This window comes from Eubalaena glacialis, chromosome 9, assembly GCF_028564815.1.
Source record: "Eubalaena glacialis isolate mEubGla1 chromosome 9, mEubGla1.1.hap2.+ XY, whole genome shotgun sequence".
NCBI classification, from domain to species: domain Eukaryota; kingdom Metazoa; phylum Chordata; class Mammalia; order Artiodactyla; family Balaenidae; genus Eubalaena; species Eubalaena glacialis.
This window is the reverse complement of record NC_083724.1, coordinates 8,912,372-8,929,806: the sequence shown is the minus strand read 5'-3', so window position 1 is coordinate 8,929,806 and position 17,435 is coordinate 8,912,372. Positions and strand designations below refer to the sequence as shown.

General features: G+C 56.2%; 3 protein-coding genes across 6 annotated transcripts in view; 2 read left to right on the top strand and 1 right to left on the bottom strand.

The window, feature by feature from the left end:
- STXBP1 (syntaxin binding protein 1) overlaps positions 1–6,817 on the top strand; it is a 69,827-nt gene extending 63,010 nt beyond the window's left edge. For 3 of the 4 annotated variants that reach the window (XM_061199886.1, XM_061199885.1, XM_061199887.1), the window contains one exon: positions 4,852–6,817. In XM_061199886.1, coding sequence (XP_061055869.1) covers positions 4,852–4,934 — 83 coding nt within the window. In that variant the 3' untranslated portion in view covers positions 4,935–6,817. The remainder of the gene's footprint in view (positions 1–4,851) is intronic. The other variant, XM_061199888.1, reaches the window with a different exon arrangement.
- Positions 6,818–9,443: 2,626 nt separating this feature from the next.
- CFAP157 (cilia and flagella associated protein 157) lies at positions 9,444–15,595 on the top strand. Its single transcript, XM_061199883.1, has 9 exons — positions 9,444–9,616; positions 11,579–11,850; positions 12,515–12,668; positions 13,103–13,370; positions 13,726–13,856; positions 14,084–14,234; positions 14,593–14,759; positions 14,925–15,111; positions 15,417–15,595. The coding sequence occupies exons 1-9, from the start codon at positions 9,444–9,446 to the stop codon at positions 15,486–15,488; spliced, it is 1,575 nt and encodes a 524-aa protein (XP_061055866.1). The 3' UTR covers positions 15,489–15,595.
- Positions 12,630–17,177, bottom strand: PTRH1 (peptidyl-tRNA hydrolase 1 homolog). Its single transcript, XM_061199884.1, is given in 6 exon segments — positions 12,630–15,864; positions 15,932–15,998; positions 16,148–16,223; positions 16,226–16,243; positions 16,508–16,727; positions 17,082–17,177. Coding segments are annotated over 6 exon segments (657 nt in total). The 3' UTR covers positions 12,630–15,684.
- Positions 17,178–17,435: the final 258 nt, after the last annotated feature.

Genomic DNA, 17,435 nt, shown 5'->3' with positions numbered 1-17,435 from the left:
TCATGAGGAATGCTTGGCAGAGGGCGTCAGGGTAGACTCGCGGTCAGTGGTAGTTAGATATGTCAATACCTTTTTCCCAGGACAGACAGACGTCCTGAGGAACAATTTCTAAGGGGTGATGGGGTCATAAGCCACCTCATACATGGTGAACTCCAGCCACTGGTGGAAAGAGCTCATGTCTCCTGTTCCTCTAGGAAAAACAGCACTTAACAGTCATTTGCTCTTTCAGTAATTGCTTTTATTTTAATTCTCCTGTGGATCCTTTTGAGAGTTGAGAATCATACCCCTCTCTCCCATTGGAGTCTCCTGGTCAGATTGAGAGCCTTTGGGTAGAAATCTGTTCTCCACGCTATGTGCTGTTTTTAAAGAGCGTCTTCTCTCCCACCATGCTCGTGCCTTTATCTCAGTTACCTGGGAGCCCGTTGTCAGTTTGGCAGATTACCCAGGTTTTATTCTTGTCCTCATTCCTTCCTCTCTCTTTCCACCCTTTTTTTGTGCTGGAAATCTCCCCTGACCTGTTCAGATGGCAGACTGACCCTGAAGACCTCACTGCACCATTAGTCATTCTTTAGTTTCATTACACATTCTGTGATGAGTCCACGTCTTGTGTACCTGACTTTGTCTACTCTGTTGAGGATGCACCCTAGAAATGTCCCCACCCCCACCCCGGGCTGAAACGTGGCCCGGTGAGTTACAGAGCGTGAGTCACCTGTGAGTGAGCAGCGGACAGGCATGGACTCTAGCCTCAGCTTGGCCACAAGCACCTGTGTGACTGGGGGAGGTCGTTCCCACTGGGTCACAGTACACAGAACAGGGAGGCTGGATGGCAGGGCCCGAGGCAGCTCGGGCTCTGACCGTCTGTAATGCAGTCGTTCAGTTGGTGGCTTAAACCAGGCAGCCCTACACACTCTGGCACACTCTCTGGCGACCTTTGGGGGAATGGACATCAGAACCCTGGCTGGGTGACATCAGAAGTGTGCTTGTTTTTTTAAAGAGAATAAGCTCCATCCACGAAGGGCTTGCTCTGAAGGTCTGCACCGGAGGCTGTGCTGTTTAGCTCCTCTTTCTTCGCCTGAGCCGGAGACAGCTGCCCCAGGGCAGTAGGGAGATGAGAAGCAGCAAGTGGTTGTGAGCCAGGACAGCGGGGCTGGCTGTGGCCCTGGGCTACCTGCCATCCTGCCCAGGCTGCCTTCACCCTAGAAAGCGAGGCCAGTGGGTGGTCAATAAAAGCAACTAAAAAAACAGCCATTGTTCAGCAGCACCTTGGTAGGTTGGTAATCAGAGACATCTGGTTCTTGTGCAGATGGCAGGTAGGTGGACGGCATTTGCTGCAAGATGTATTTCGAGGCTTCTCAAAGGACAAATGAGCAATGACAGACCACTTGCAGAGTCAGAAAGAATCACAAACCCAGATCCCAGGGGCTCCTGCTAGGATTCATTCTGGGATTCCCTGCTTTGGAAGATGCCTCTTCTTTGCACACTGCTTCCTCTGTTTTATGTTCAATCAGCAGAGAGGTCTCAGCTGCCATCAGAGCAGAGAGCACGAACAGACTCTGGCTGTTTGTTCCTGGCTTCTGAAATGCTTTGTTGAACAGTGTCGGATTTTAGAGAGTTCAGTTAAGAAAAAGTGAGGCACAGAGCGCTCATACCAGGGAGGTCAGAAAGCAGCTGAGCCTTCCGACTTGCCCACGTCTGTTGCGATCGTCCAGGTGACCAAAGCCGAGGACACTGCAGGGCGTTAGAGAGGCTGGGTGGTCTCCTCCCCCACATTGGTGTTTGCAGGAACTTAGCTTTTAAGGGATGGGTTTCCCCTGCTCAGCAGTGAACGAGCCTCTGCGGCGGGCCCTGTGCGGGTGCCGGTGCTGTGCTCCGTCCTCCCGGCCCCGCTCTCTCCTCCCGGCCCCGCTCTGTCCTGGAGCCGAGGCTGGCTCCCCAGGGCTGGGCTGAAGGGAGAGGGCATGGATAACTGAAGTGCACAGATGCCACCAAGCCTTGGCTCAGTCCCCACTAATCAATCCATCATTCCTCTCAACTGTCTAAGAAATGAAATCTTTTGATTAGATCTTCACCTCGGTGCTCTAGGTGGTTTATGTTAAAAGTACTGACCATTAGGGAATGTCCAGGAGGCCTCAGGAGCTGATGAAAGGGGGCCGAAAGGCTGGCTTAGACCTGTTATAGAGCACTTACACAGGAGAGTATGTATTTGTTTTATTGTGTTGAGTACTTTGCTTTATTCTAGATCGAGGTCAGATAAGTTTCATTTTTCAGTGGGACTCAGATTTGAATCTGAACGCAGAGCCGATCCAATGCCCAGCTGCTTTTTCAGCGTTCCCTTACACATCCCCTCCTGGGGCAGGAAGCCACAGGGCCCCCAGAATTGAGAGCAGTGGCATGGCTTCTGGGCCTGGCTGTGCCACCAACACGCCTCACCACCCTGGGCGTCTTGGATGTGGGTGGGCAAGACCACTGCCTTCCACATCTGGCAGATCATCAAACTCACCTGGGCTGCTCTTAAATATACAATTTAAACCTATCGTTCACCGGTACTGCCCTCAATAGTCTGAGTCAGCAGGACTGTTTCAGCCAAATCCAGGAACAGCTAGACCAGCTGATCTGTCAGAACTCCTGTGGTTTTCAGGTGCCGTCCGTGAAGAAAGAAGAATTTTGTCCTGGCAGAGGTCACTGTGTCTGGCCCCCAGCTTTGACAGTCTTTGGATGACTTTGTTTTGGAGACCACCGTTCACGTTTCAGTGTTGCAGTTGTGTAGAGTAAGAGGGACCCTCAGAGCAGCAGAACCCACGTGCTGTTCTCGAGGGCCTGCGTGGTCAGCCACCTGTGGGTTCAAGTGACAACATTTGCAGTGTTTGTGCTGGTGAAAAGCTTGACCAGGGTATTAAAGCGATACAGCTGATTGCGTGGCAAGAATTGGCCCTCAGGTGATTTGGATTAACACCAGCTGGTCTGCATCCTTTAAAGAGACCAGGTATTGATAGTTAGGGCCCAGGAACGTAACTGTTGCCTGATACTGTTGGTCCTGGAAGTTTTCGGCTTTCAGTCAAAGATTGGGAACACCAGATGGTCAGCAATCAGGTAATATCCGGAAGTTCTGAAGCGTGGATTCCTTCACCTCTTTCTGGCCTCCCTCCAAGTCCTGAATCTGCACATAAGCAAGGGTAGGGGACACCTTGGGATAGGCATCTGCTCAGAGACCTTTTGGCTGCGAGGGAGGACGTTAGGGACAGTTTCTCTGGCATGTACATTGCCTTAACCTAGGCAGCCCCCAAGCTAATCCCCCGCACGGAGTTCCCAGCAGCTGTCTTTCAGGTATAGACACTCAAACTGCTGCATCGAGTTGAGATTTGGAAGGCTTTCATTCTGCCAGTGGTTCTGGTCAGAATTTGGTAACGTTTATCCCCGTTTCCTCATTTGTGGAGCAGCCTTTGACCTTTAGGACTAGTAGGAAGATTGATAAGGTCACAGAAATGAGTGTCTTCGGGGGAGAGGGGGACACACTGCTGAAACCGGTGTCACACTTGCCAAAGGAGCCTCGGGTCCGCAGAATGAGTCAGCTTTGGGCGCAGGGGCTGGCGCAGGCTGCACGCTCAGGGCATCACACTGCGCACCTCGGGGAAGTAGCTGGGGACTGCTTCCTCACTCAGCAGGCCCTGGAGGGGCTGGGGCTTGAGCTGCAGAGGACGGGATGTTGAGAAGTCTCTCACACCAGAGAGGGCTTCACCAGTGTTCTCCTGGTCTGGACTGACCAGGAAGGCTCCAGGCTGCAGCGCCAGCAGTCACAGGTCAGCTGAGCAAGTAGCGGTCAAAGGCACAGGGACCCTGGTATTTGGAATCACTCCCAACAGGCCAGCCAAAGCCTTCTTTTGCCTGCCCTCAGGGTGGAAATCTGGCATCCCGTGGTTTCTGGTCCCCTCCTCATGTGAAGGCCCACTCACTTGGCCGCATCTCCAGGGAGGCACATTTTCAAGTACGGGTCTCTTTTGTTCGGTTCTCCTCTCCCACCGGGATCTCTTTGTTTGAAGCCTACTGCTGCATGCGTGCAGGCCTCATGCTCACACGCCAGTCACTCCTGTTCTGTTTAAGTCCATGTCCAAACCACACGATCCATGCATCTTTTTTTACTGCACTTACGAGATCTCTCTCTCTCTCCTTATGAAAAAGGACTTCATTTTTTTTTCTTTTTTCTTTTTTCTTTTTGCAGTAGAAGTATATCTAATTCCATTAGCTTAAATTTTTGCAAGCATTTCTAACCTCTTACAATGCGCGGTCTCTGCAAGGTAAGGCCTCAGGTACCCCGGCCCTTCCCCCTTCACACCTGAGGTCCCTCCCACCACGCGGTCCCAGCCAGCGGGCTCCTGGAAGGCAGTGGCTTCCCCCAGGTGCTCCGCCCGTCCACTTCTTCCTCCCTACCTGCACCACTCTTACCACACACAGTCCCCCCTGCTAACCCCTGCCCCATTCCCAGCCTCTTCCCCGGCGGCCGTGTGGTTTGGAACTTCTCTCCCTGGCTTCACCTTGAGTTCAGGAGAGAATTAGAAGTGCAGCTGCCCTGTCCCCTGGCAGACGGCAGCGCTGAGCACTGATGGAGAGGCGGGCTCCTTCCTTGGTACAGCCCGGGACCCTGCCCAAGCCAGAGGGTGTGTTCTGTGTATCCACAGCCCTCACATGTCTCCCAGGCCTACTGTGACAAGGCCCCAAACCCCAGTCCCCAACCCCTCCCTGCGCGGGGTGGGGGAGGGGGAACGGCTACAGCTCTGGGGATAGAACAGGGCAGGAAAGGGGAAAGTGTTCGAAACCGGAGCTGGCAAGCTCACGGTCTTTTCTGCCTTCCTCCAGGATCCACGCACATTCTCACCCCACAGAAACTGCTGGACACGCTGAAGAAACTGAATAAAACAGATGAAGAAATAAGCAGTTAAAAAATAAGCCACGCCTCCAAAAAACGAACCCTCTCCCCAAAGTGCTCGCAGCCCTGACCACCGCTGACTGCCTCGGTTCCTTTGCTGACCCCCTTCTCCCTCCATCGCCTGCCCCAGCTCTGCACGCCCGGCCGGCACTGTCGCCAGCTGCGTTCTCGTGTTTGGTGATGCCCTCTTCTCGTTTGAAACAAAATAATGCATTGTGTTTTTTAAAAAAAAGAATACCTTCTAGATGTATCCTGGAGGAGACGTTCGGTGTGAGGGACGTGCTGCTGGAGGGTTTCTGAACTGTGTAGGATGATGAATGGACACCTCCTCCCCATCAGTCATGATCTTAGGACCTTGTACATAACCCAGCGTGACATGTGCACATTGCTTGCGTATGGGAAGGTAGATGTTTGGGTGTTTTTAAAAACCCGTTTGGGATCGTTCCTGTTCTTGTTGGGAATCACTGAGATGTCCGTTCTTGGAGTATTTTAAACTGAGTATTAATCTGTTACCTTCACTCCAGTTCCTACCCCTCAGTGCCAGCTCTCATCCAGATAAGCTTGGAAGTGAAGCTCAGGTGACATCTCGAGAGGTTTGAGCTGGAGTCGACCTCTGCTCTCCCCAGAGGGGCTCATTCCCCGCCCCCCCGTGCTGGAGGTAGGGGCTGGGGGCGTCCACAGGAAGTCAGGCTGGGTGCCTGTCGTGGCTCGCTCCCTGGCCGCTGCCGCAGCGCTGTGATCCTGTTCTGTGGTCTGTCACTGTCCCCAGACGAGTGGGGAGCAAACTCCCACCGGGGACCTGGGTCCCTTGGAGAAGCAGTTAGACCTGGTCCTTCAGACCAGACCCCATCTTTCCCCAGGCATCACGCCCGACAGAGCTGCTCTTTCTCAGCATGGTCAGCCTGGGTAGAGCTCACGGGACAGGAGCGAACCAGAGCAGAGGGAGTTCCGCAGGCTCCTGGTCAGAGGTCCCTTTCCTGTAGAGCACTGTCTGTGCCCCTGACACTCCAAACCACCTGAAGAGTAGCCCGGTGGATTTATCCAGACCCTGATCCCACTCAGGTTATCCTCCGTTTAAGATACTTCCTAATACTTTATTTTGTGTAGTGTGGGGTCATATGTCGTCGTGCTTGTAAGAGAAAACGATCATTTTATTCTCTGTATAAAAACGTAGCTGTATAAAACTTAGCTCTAATGCAGAAATCGAAGAAGCAAATGCAGGAAGGATGTCTCGTCGCCCTCAGGACTCAGCAGCTCGTTCTCCGGAAGGGAGCGCACTATTTGTTCTGCTGCTGTTGTGAACTATAATGACAGTGGAAGTCACAAAAATGTCCCGCGCCCACCCCCACTCACCCCCTTAACCCCTGCAAACCGTGTGTGTATATTACTGTCTTGTGGCATCGTCATTGCAAACGTGGTGTGTGCTAGTTCTCCGCGGCCCTCACTTCCCTTTCAGAGTATACTCCTCACCCACCCCATTAGATGCATCGTGGCATTCTCTTCTCAAGGCTTTGAAATCTCCCCTTTGCACTCAGATTAGTTTTCAGGTCTGTCTCCCTTCCCCCCCTTACAAGATCTTATTTCCTTAGGACAGACTGTAGGGACCTGCCTTGGTTTGTTTCTTCTTGTTACTGCTTGTTTTGTCCCCTGCCCTTGACCAAACGATCGATGCTTATGCTTCAGGACCTTGTTTGTCCGACATGTTGGTTTTCCTTTCTCTGTTATTTATATAAAAATAATTTATCAAAAGGATATTTTAAAAAAAAAAAAGCTAGTCTGTCTTGAAACTTGTTCACCTTGAAATTATCAGAATCTCAGTGTTTGAAAGTATTGAAGCACAAACATGTATCATCTCTGTACTGTTCTGTACTAAAGCACTCGAGTCTAATAAATAAATAAATCAGCGCCCATTCACGGTGTCCAGGGTGACTCGCGGCCTGGTTTTACTTTGGGGAGCGGAAGGAGAAAGGCTTTGTCAATGGTCCACTGGCGAGGAGCCCAGCCACCCCTGGCTGTGGCTCGGAGCCTTCTGGATCCATTCACTGTTACTTGCATTAGGATCTAGAGCTACCTGGCGTCTGGAGATGATCCATGAAGTGTGTACTACACTGCCTGAGACCAGGCAGTTCTTCCATCGTCCTGTGTCTCTGTATGTAGAATGTCTCTCTGTCGCAGAGACAGCAGGGCTCTGTCTTGGCAGGTGGCGCCCTACTCGAGCATGTTGTGCCAGTGTATTTCGGGCACGTGATGAGGTCATTTCATCTGTGTTACTGCTGTCCTCCTCCATTCCTGCTGCCACACCATCTAGCCTTCCGATCAACTTATTTCCAGATCTGAAAAGCGTATCCTGCTGGTCATGAAGCCTGTTGGTGACCTGGAGAGACTGTGATGAGTTTGGTCCCAGTGGGGAGGGGACCCTTAAGTTAGTGTTGGGGTCATACTGGAAACCTGCTAGAATACTGGGCGCAGGGGTGTGGGGTTCTTTGTAGGAACTTCCGTTTCTACCCTTTTGTCCCTAGTCACCCTCTCATTCAAATTCTGATCTCCCTCATACTGTTAAGAAATCCAACAAGTCAGGGCCAGTTGGTGGAAGGTGCATCTCCACAACCAGGCTATTGTCTGGTGAGACTTGCCTTAAGGGGGTACAAAGCTGACGCCTTCTGTGGGCTCCAGGCAGCCTGAGGGGGCTGCTGGTCATGCTGCCCCACTGGGCTGGGGACCCAGAGCTACCTCCTGAGACGTGCTTCAGGTAAAAGAAGGAAGAAACCTGAGAGGCATGACGAGGAAGGGCACTGGGGTGGCACCGTGGAGAAGCTTTGCCTGGGCTGGGCTCCTCTGGGGCCCCCCATGCCATGCTCAGGTGGGGGAAGGGCGGTGTCCCGCCGGAGTTGGGGGCATTGCTTTGGGCTAGAGGGGCAGCCCCCCTGCTGGCCCCAGGTCTCGGGCGCTGGGCCAGGTCAGTCTCTCTCTGGGGCTTCGGTGTCGCCCCATCTGCAGTCCCAGGACTCGCTGCACTGTTGTGAGTCGGTGCAAAGGCTGAAGCCCGTGCACAAGTGTGGCGGCCCTCCCAGGGCTGCCCCAGCCTGCAGGGAACAGATATTCTGGGAAAGACAGACCACCACAGGCTGGGGGTACTGGGATGTTGGAAATCCCAGAGGCTGCTCAACACACAGAGCAGGCTGGAGCCTCACCCACCTGCTCCACTGATGGCAACATCAGCTGCCGCTTATTAAGTGCCTACTGCATCCCTGGGCCAGATCCCTGCACCATGTACTTCACATACAAGGTCACTTTCAGTCCACAACATGGTCTCCCTATATTACAGCTCAGTGAGCTCAGGCCACTGGCCCAAGATGTAAGATGTCTCTTACATGGGATGTGAGAAACAGTACCCAAACTGGAGCCTGCTTTAACCAACCACCGCTGCAACCTGCCTCATTGCCAAACACCCACCTCCGCGTCTCCCTGCACCCATCCCAAGGATCCCACTGTTTACAAGATCTGGCTGCTCAAACCAACCCCAGTTGCTGAAGTAACACTGAGCTGCCCCTTGTCCAGCCATCAGACTTTTAGGGAGGGGCAGCAGCCATCTCTTGCTAAGTGCTGAGCCTTTGCCGAGCCCTGGGACAACAGGGATAGATAGGACCCGGCCACTGTCCCAGGGAGTGCCTTGGCTCACAAGCGCTGGGTGGACACAGCAGGCATGCAGGCGTGGCTGGCTGGAGATGAGGGCCAGGAGAAGGAGCATGAAGGGGCCAGAGCCTGGTTGGGGCACACGGCTGCCAGCTAGGGCATCTGCCAACCAGTTACCGACTGCCCTCCTGACCCAGGATGCTGCCACCCCAGACCAAAGCTACAGAATGGACTTTTGTTTGCCGGGGTCAGCATGGGGCAGTTGGAGCACTTCCCCTGGGCTTTGTGGAAAATTGAACCAGCCTCTGGACTGGGACATCTTGGGACCCCAGCATGGGAGCCTCTGACAGAAAACATCCATTTCTTACCATACTGCCTCTCCACCCGGCTTTGGGTGAACCGAGAGAATGATTTTGCTGTGTAGCTGCATCACCAAAGAATGAACAAGCTGGGCTCAGAGGCAGGGGCTTCTTGACCCGGGAGCGGGGTGGGGGTGGGGGGGAGCTCTGTAGAAGTCCCTCCCATTCCCAATGGGCACAAAGGGGCAGGGTGGTGATTTCTAGGGCTCTGACTCACTCTAATATTCCCATGTCACTTATTTCCACTTGAGGGAAGGAGGGGTCTCCTGAGAGCCCAAAAGAACGGCCTGTGAGCCTGGCGTCCTGATCTCTGAGATGCCATGGCCTGGGACACCCAGGCCTAGGGCCCCTGTGACGCCGTTGGCCTCGGAGCAGGAGGCTGGTCTCTGAAGCCCAGCCTCGCCAGGAAGAGGGAAGGTCCCTTTAAGCCCTGCCTCACATCCTCAGCTTGTTGCTATGTATGGGAACAACTTCCTTAGCAACCACCTGGCCTCTTAAAGGGGCCCTGGAGTAGTGGTTGCCACCCAGCCATGGCTCCCAAAAAGAAGGCAGGCAAGGGGGCCAAGGAACCCGAGGTCAAGAAGAAGAAAGGTGGGAAGAAGGATCCCAGCCCGGCCAACAAGCCCATGGAAACGCCCATAAGCGAGGAGATCCGGGAGTTCTACCACATCCAGATCCGCGACCTGGAGGACAGGCTGGCCCGGTGGGTGGGCGGGTAGGGTGGTCCTGCTGGGTCAGCGCTGGCCGCTGTGCAGGCTCAGCCAGGGGGTCCTAGACCTATGTTCTGGACTCCCATGGATGTCCAGACCCCACCCTACCCCAGCCTCAGTTTCCTCCTAGGTAACACTTTGAGGCAAAATGGATGTCCCCACTCCATCTCAGCCCCCAGAGTTCCGGGGTCTCAGTGCGAGCCCACCACAGGCAAGCACCACTCCCTCGTGCCTCACCGCTGCCCAGTGGGACCGTGCATTTTATAAGACGGCAGAGTTCAATCAGTGGGATGAATTGGAAATGGCAGCCCCCTGGCAGGCGGGTGATCACATGTCCCTCCTTCTGCCTGCCGCCTCCCCCCAGCCTGTACCGTGATTCCCTGATCTGTGGGCCCCACCGGCTTCCCCAGCTGCTGAGCCCACTCGGCCATGCTGGGCCTCAGTTTCCCCGAATGTAAATGAGGAGGGTTGTGAGACGTGGGTGGTGGTGTGTGGAGGGGGGATTCTCTAACTCTTCTGAGACACATTCACTTGCCCACTTTTCTTATTTTTACACTGGTTTCCTCTCAGTTATGATGCACTAGCCCAGTCTCAGGGTGACACTTAAAAGACACACCCCTTTGGTGACAAGTAGGCAGAGGGTCTTCCCCAGGTGATGTTGCAGATACTCACAGCTAATGTTGAGACCTTCCTGTGCTGGCGCTCACCGCGTCCTTAAAATGGTCCCACGAGAGAGGCCCTCATGTCATCCCCATTATAGAGGTGGGGAGACTGAGGCTCAGGGAGAGGAAGGCACCCCAAAGAAGAGGCTCCAGAATGCGAACCCTGGCCCCTGACTGTGCCACGCCAGGCTGCCTCCTTGCTCCGCAGATCAGGTCATTCAGCTTTGTACCCTGCACTGCCCTGTGTGCAGTAGCCATACAAAAGATGTTGGTTGTGGGAATTCCCTGGCAGTCCAGTGGTTAGGACTCTGCACTTTCACTGCCGAGGGCACATGTTCAATCCCTGGTCAGAGAACTAAGATCCTGCAAGCCACGCAGCATGGCTTAAAAAAAAAAAAAGATGCTGGTTGAGTCAATTGTGAAGTAAAACATCTTTCCAAATAACTTCTATCAATTATTCCATTGGAAACCAGAAAATTGTTTATGTGATACTCTTAAAAATTCACAAGCTTCCCTCAAGCTGAGACACCAGATGGAATGTATTTGGGAGATGTTTATTAGGTACTTATTATTTGCCAAGCTCCTCTGCCAGGCCACCAAAATACAGAGATGGAGGAGGTCAGGTCTTGACTTCCCAGTGGGACAAGGGTCAACCTACACGAGGGCACCAAAGAAAGGGCCACAAATGCTGCTAAGGGCCAAGAAGACTCCACTGAGGCGGCAACACAGGGGTTCACTCAGTGGAGGAGGGTAAGGAAGATCACAGGTGCAAAGGCTTGGGATCCCAAAGTCCTGAAGTATTAAGGAGGGCGCAGAGCCAGCAGCAAGCATTATGGTTGAGAGCCTCGACTTTGGGGTCAGACTGACTTGGGTTCAAGTTCTGGTTTTGCCCTTTACTAACTCAGAGATGCTTCATCCCTCTGCACCTCAGTTTCTTCACCTGTGAAATGGGTATAATCATCATAGTACCTACTTCCTTACAGGTTGTTGTGGATTCAACAAATACACAGAGTACCTACTGCGTACCAGGCACTGTCCTCGGTGTTGGGGACACAGCTGTGAATGTAACAGACAGAGGCTCTGCCCTCACGGACCTTACATTCTAGTGATGTAATGAACGTCAAGTGCTGAGCACAGGCATTGGCTTGGTCGCAAGCATTGATCAGGGGGCACAGTGGGAGATGAGGCTGGAACCTCAAATGCCCTGATAATGGGAGGGTCCAGGGAGCAGCCTAGCTGCATGGAGGCCTGGCTTGTCCAGCTCCCTGGACCTCTGCCCCGCACCTGCCTCAGGTACCAGCAGAAGTGGGATGAGCTGGCTGTGCAGGAGAAGCTGTTTCGCCAGGAGTTTGAGCAGCTGGCCAACAACAAGAAGGAGATCGTGGCCTTCCTCAAGCACACGCTCAACCAGCGGGTGGATGAGATCTCCGACCTCAACGAGCAGCTCCAAACCCTGCAGCTGGCCAAGGAGATGGAGAAGGACGCCTTCGAGGCACAGCTAGCCCAGGTGCGCCACGAGTTCCAGGAGACCAAGGACCAGCTCACCACTGAGAACATCATCCTTGGTGAGGGGCACTGGCCAGCGAGTCTGGGGGCACACGCCACGGGGGTGGGGAATCCAAGGCTCTGTTTCTTTGGTCTCAAACCCTAGCTCTCCCACGGACTATCTTTGTGACCTTGGGCTAGCACTTCTCTCTGACCCTGTTTTCTCACCTGGGAAATGGGGATAATACGTCTACCTTGAGTAACAACAGCTACGTGCTGCTTCCCACACGTATCCTCCGTGGTAATTGTCCAAGCAATCCTGAGGCAGGAAATCCCTTCCCCACCGGCCACTTTGTAGGTGAGGAAGCACTTCAAGGGGGAGTGTCTTGCCCAAGGTCACCTAGCTGGCAAGGGTGGTTGTGAGTTTCAATGACAGCATGAGTGCCTGATCCAGAGAAGGTGTTCAAATTCAGTGACTGTTGTCACTGTCACTTTCATGAGAGGGGAGTAGAGGAGAGTGTCAAGGGAGGCTCCTTGAACCCCAGGCTTTGTAAGACTAGTGGAGGAGAAGAAGAGCATTCCAGACTAAGCCATAAAGGTGGGCAGGACCATGCAGGGCATGTGTGGGGACAGGGGACTGGCCCTACTGGATCGGGACGTTTAGGGGCATCATTGCTCAAGACCCCTGGGACCCTGCCCTCCCGAGGCGGCCCCTCACCAGGCCTGTGCCCTGCGGCGGGGCAGGGGGGAAGCTGGCAGCCCTGGAGGAGTTCCGGCTGCAGAAAGAGGAGCTCATGGAGAAGTTCATGTTGCTGGAGGACCAGCTGCGGAAGCAGGAGAACGAATACAAGGACTACGTGCATAACCTGGAAAAGAAGTCGGTGCTGGACGAGAACAGGTGGGCAGGCCAGGGCCGGGCCCTTAGCGGGGCCGAGCACAGCCCGGTCCTCAGACCTTTGACAGCCTCGGCTCCTAACTGGGGGCACTGCACTAGCTCCTAGATGCCCCGACCCGCTGCTCCTCACAATCCTGGCTGATTTATGGTGGAGGGAAAAAAAGGTTCCCAGTTCTCACGCCAGTGCTGAAGAATCCCTGGACTTCCTTTTGCCGCCTTCTGTGACTTAACTTATATTTATTTAATAATGAATAATATTTACATGGATTAAGTTCAAAATGGTACAAAGGGTCTACAGTAAAAAGCCTCCTGCCTGTGGCCCTGTCCCCTCCTGGGGGAGACAATGTAGAGATCTAGGCGCTCTGGGGACCCCCGCGTAGGCAGGAGGTGCCTGTACCCACTCTGTCCGACCCCCTCACTCCCACCCCTCCTGTTAGATTGAAGAAGGAGATCATCCAGCGCGTGAACATGGTGGCCACTGAGTTCCGCAAGGTGGCCACGAGCCAGATGTGGGACACGACCAAGCGGGCCATCATGGAGAACAACACCGTGACCCTGCAGCTGGCCAAGATATCCCGGCAAGGCATGCAGCTGCTGCAGGAGAACGAGCAGCTCAGGGGCAACCAGGACAACCTGTGCAAACAGCTGGAGCTGCTGGAGAACTCCCAGAAGGTCATGGCCAGGCACAGCAGAGGCCACAAGAAGGTGTGCCCTCCAGGCCCTCATCATGGGGTGTTTGGCACGGAGAACAGGAAGGAACCCTAGGGGCCCTGTCCTCAGGGCAAATACAGCCCCTCACGGGTGGACCCCAGGGGCCAAATCTCGAGGGAGGTAGCTGTGAGGCAATGGGGCCCTTCTTGTGCGGGCTCTGGCCCCATCTCTGGTTTGTATTTGGTTTAAAGCCCCCATAACTGGTTGAAGTCGAACCCAACCCTGGGGACCCAGCTGCTATCTAGAGAGGGTGCCGGGCTCCCAGGGCCTCGGCTGGCCTGTCCGGGGGAGCGGGGCTGGCTGAGGCCCTGTGGCGGGCCCAGGGCATGGCCACCTGCCCACACTGCAGATCATCCTCATGCTGACGGAGAAGTGCCGCGAGCAGCAGCAGGGCAGGGCAGAGGCCAAGCAGCTGCGCCTCCTGCTGAGCCAGCTGGAGCAGAGCCTCATGCAGCTGCAGAAGGACCACCAAGCACTGAGGTGCGGCCCGCAGAAGGGCAAGCGGCGGGAGCAGGTGGGAACCCCTCCCTTTGTGGCCACGTGACACGGGCCAGCGACTCCCCGTCTCTAGAGGGGCCCTGAGGCTTCATCTGTCAAACAGGCTGAGTCCCGGGGCTGGCCGAGGGCCCCTGTGGGCTGGAGAGAAAAGGCAGGGCCCCTCACCCTAGAATGGGGAGGAGGCTGACTTGTCCTGGTCCCGGGCCCAGGAGCCAGAGAGAACAGCTGAACCTGCAGCTGGAGCGTCAGCAGGCCGAGGGGCAGCGGCTACAGCAGGAGCTGGCCGAAGAGCAGAAGGTTCGGGCGAGCCTGGAGACAGCCCTGGCCCAGGCCACCTCCTTCCTACAGGACATTGTGCAGGTGAACTGGAAGTGGGTGGGGCGGGGGATGGAGCCAAGGACAGAAACTGCTCGGAGATAACTGGGCCATCGGAGATGGCCAGGCCAGGGGCCCCACCTGCTCCCTGTGAGATTCCTGGCAAGTCTGCCCTTTTCTGATTCTGCACTTCAAAGACTCCTTCGAGGTCTCAAAGGAGCTGGATGGAGTCCTCTGAGGCCTGGAAGGCCTCGGGTCTCAGTCTTCCCATTTGGAGAATGGGTATCCCACCACAGCCAGGGAACACTGAGAAAACAGGCACTGGGGTTGGAGTTTCCCAGAGGTGGGTGCTGGGGCCATGAAGGGCCTGACCTCGTGGGCCCGCCCGCACCCCTACCGGCAGATGCAGCCCGACGAGGAGGGCGGTGACTTCGATGTAGTGTTCCAGCTGCAGCGCAAGGAGATGCTGAAGCACCTGCTGGTCATGCTCAGCTCGGCCATGGTCTTGAGGCCCCAGATGGCCGTGTCCCCCCGCCGGGAGAGCCAGTCCTGTGGCCCACCAAAGGAGCGGTGAGTGAGTGACCCTGTGTGACCTCAGAGGAAGGAGCTACGGGACTAGTCCAAGGGCTGTCCTCAGCTGAGCCTGGGCCCGAAACCTGGCTTCCCAGAGCCTGTCTGAATCTCAGCTTCCTCATCTATGAAATGGAGGTGATGACACCAGCCCTCTCCCCACAGGCGGTGCAGCACCCAGCCTCTCAAGACAGGGCCTCTGCTGCAGCAGCTGTCCAGCGTCACACCCTACCAGCTAGGGGGCCTGGGCCTGGTGCCTCGACGAATCCACATCCCACCCAACCCTGAGGACCTCAGGCTGCTCTCACATACCACCCGTGTGGGAAACTTATGGGCACACAGCAGCCCTGAGGTGAGGGTGCCAGGGGCCCTGGGGACAGCAGGATGGCAGCCAGCCCTGGGTGCAGATCATGGCTCTGCCATGCTGCAGCTGTGTGGCCCTGGGGAGGTGGCTGGACCTCTCTAAGCCTCCATTTCCTCATCTGTAAAATGGGCTGAAGAAAGGTGTGGCAAGCCCCCAGTGGGCTAAGACATGCCCACACATCCCCTGGGAGGGGGCCTTGCTAGGCCCTGTGGCCCCCTCCTCTGCCGGCAGGGGAGAGGTGGGAACCCCCCGAGCAGGCCTCAGCTTCCAAGCTGGCATCTTTATTCTTACAGATCCATACCTCTGGTTCTCCAAAAAGGTTCAAAAAGTTTAGTCTTCCTGAAGTTTCCCTACTTTCTAAGTAGGACACAGAGAGAAGACCAACCTCCTATCCCAAAAATGGACTGTTCCGGCCACAGTCCCCGCTTCCGTCCACAGGCAGCCTGGGGCAGCCCAGAGAAGAGTTATATAAAAAAGATACCACAGGTTGGCGTGGCACCTCTGTGGACGTGGCTGGGTGTGTGGGCATGACAGTCAGGCAAGCAGCCAAGTCCACTGGCATCAGGGGCCGGACGAAGGCCTCTGGCTTCGCTCACGGATGTGGTCCAGGAGCAGGTCGGTGGCGCTCAGCAATGGAGGCAGCAGCTCCTGCTCAGCAGGGGAGAAGTGGCCCAGCACGTAGCCCTGCACTGTGTCTGGGTGTGTCGGGCGCCCGATGCCCACCCGCAGCCGTGGCATTGCCTGTGGGCGAGCCAGAGGGGCCCAGGGAGCTTTGGTGAGGAGTGTCGGGGGCCCTGCGCCGGCCCACCCGACCCAGTGCAGGACTCATGTTAGAGCTGAGGCAGCTAATACAGGAACGGACTCCACTGTGGCCCCTTCAAGGGATACGAGAGGAGCAGTTAGTGCTTCCTTGGGTCAGCACCCTTCACCCCATCCCCTGCCGAGACTGGGGTCGGCACCCCTACCCCACTCCAGCTGGGAGGCCAGCTTCCCTATCCCCACCCTGACCACCTCAGGGCCTCACCTGGCACTTCCTCCCAACTTCAGAGCCAGTTTCCCCAGCGGCTTGTGGAGCTCATCGTGCACCAGGCAGACCTCAGCGTCAGTCCAAACAGCTCCGCTTGCACAGGGAAACGGTGGCCCTGGTTACCGCTGATCTGCCCAGGGGGGTTGTCCCGACTCAAGGCTCCCATGAGGAGGGGCCGCAATTAACCCCACTTCATGTATAAAGAAACTGAGGCTCTCACAATCACCCAAGGCCAGGCAGCAACTGGAGCTCAACAGGCACCTGGAGCTCCAGGTGAACTGATCTGCCGCAGCCCAGAATCCCCTCGCTGGCCCCTGCGCCCTCCCGGGCGGCCCACCCCTGGGGCCCTCAACTCACTGGCCCGGGCCACGCTGCGCCCGTTGACGTTCATGAGCCGCCGTGGCCGGAGAAGGACCAGCTGGGCATCCCCGAGCGAGGCCATGGCGAGGTCGGCGGCACAGCGCCGGTCGCGCGCCCAGCTCTCCGCCACACCTAGCCGCCGCGCCAGCTGCCCCAGCACCGCCATGCCCACGCTGTGCCGCGTGCCGGGCAGTCCAGGGTTCCCCAGGCCGGCCACCTGCGGGCGACACCGGGGAAACTGAGGCCCGACAACTCTCCCCATCCGCCCTCTCACTTCTCTTTCCGGGACCCAAAGCAGAGGAAAGTAAACGGAAAAGTGGGCCAGAGTGGGTTAGGGGTACGAAGAGGAGCCCAAGAAACCCCGGAGACTCCAGAAGGCCGAGTGGAAACGGGCGCCCCCGGGGTGGGCGGGCAGGGCACCCCAGTGCAGGAGCGGAATTCCTGGAAGTTTGGAGCCCATCCGAGCATCGGACCCATTTCTGATAATAAAACTATGACAAGGAACTGGGGGTGGGGGGCTTTGCCCAGGAGACAATGGCTACCCTACGCTGCCGTCCCTCACTCTACTCACCAGCCACCGCTTCCCCGGGGGCCGGGGTTCCAAAACGCACCGGCTCACGGCCAGACTCAACCACAGCCCTGCGCGCGAGAGGCCAAACGGCCCCATGATGCCCCAATTCATGGCCCAGACCCCGCCCCCTGACGTCAGCCAGCCCTCGGCCAATCGCGACCGCCACCTATCCAGGGGCGGCCATTAGCGTCCAATCCGGGGCGGACCACGCGGTCGCCATGTTTCTGAGGGGCGGAGGGGGCGGGGCGGGGCGTCCCCGCGCGTTGCCCGGGGCCGCGTCACCGTGTCCTAGGGGTCTGTCGTGGGGCTCGCGGAGCCCTTGCTTGACCTCCGGATTGGGAGGAGGGAGCCGTA

Excerpts from the sequence above, each read along its gene's own strand:
- CFAP157 (XM_061199883.1), top strand. The coding sequence starts at position 9,444 with ATGGCTCCCAAAAAGAAGGCAGGCAAGGGGGCCAAGGAACCCGAGGTC. Across the intron at positions 13,371-13,725 it reads ACAGCAGAGGCCACAAGAAG|ATCATCCTCATGCTGACGGA; the intron begins GTGTGCCCTCCA and ends CCCACACTGCAG. Across the intron at positions 14,235-14,592 it reads TCCTACAGGACATTGTGCAG|ATGCAGCCCGACGAGGAGGG; the intron begins GTGAACTGGAAG and ends CCCTACCGGCAG.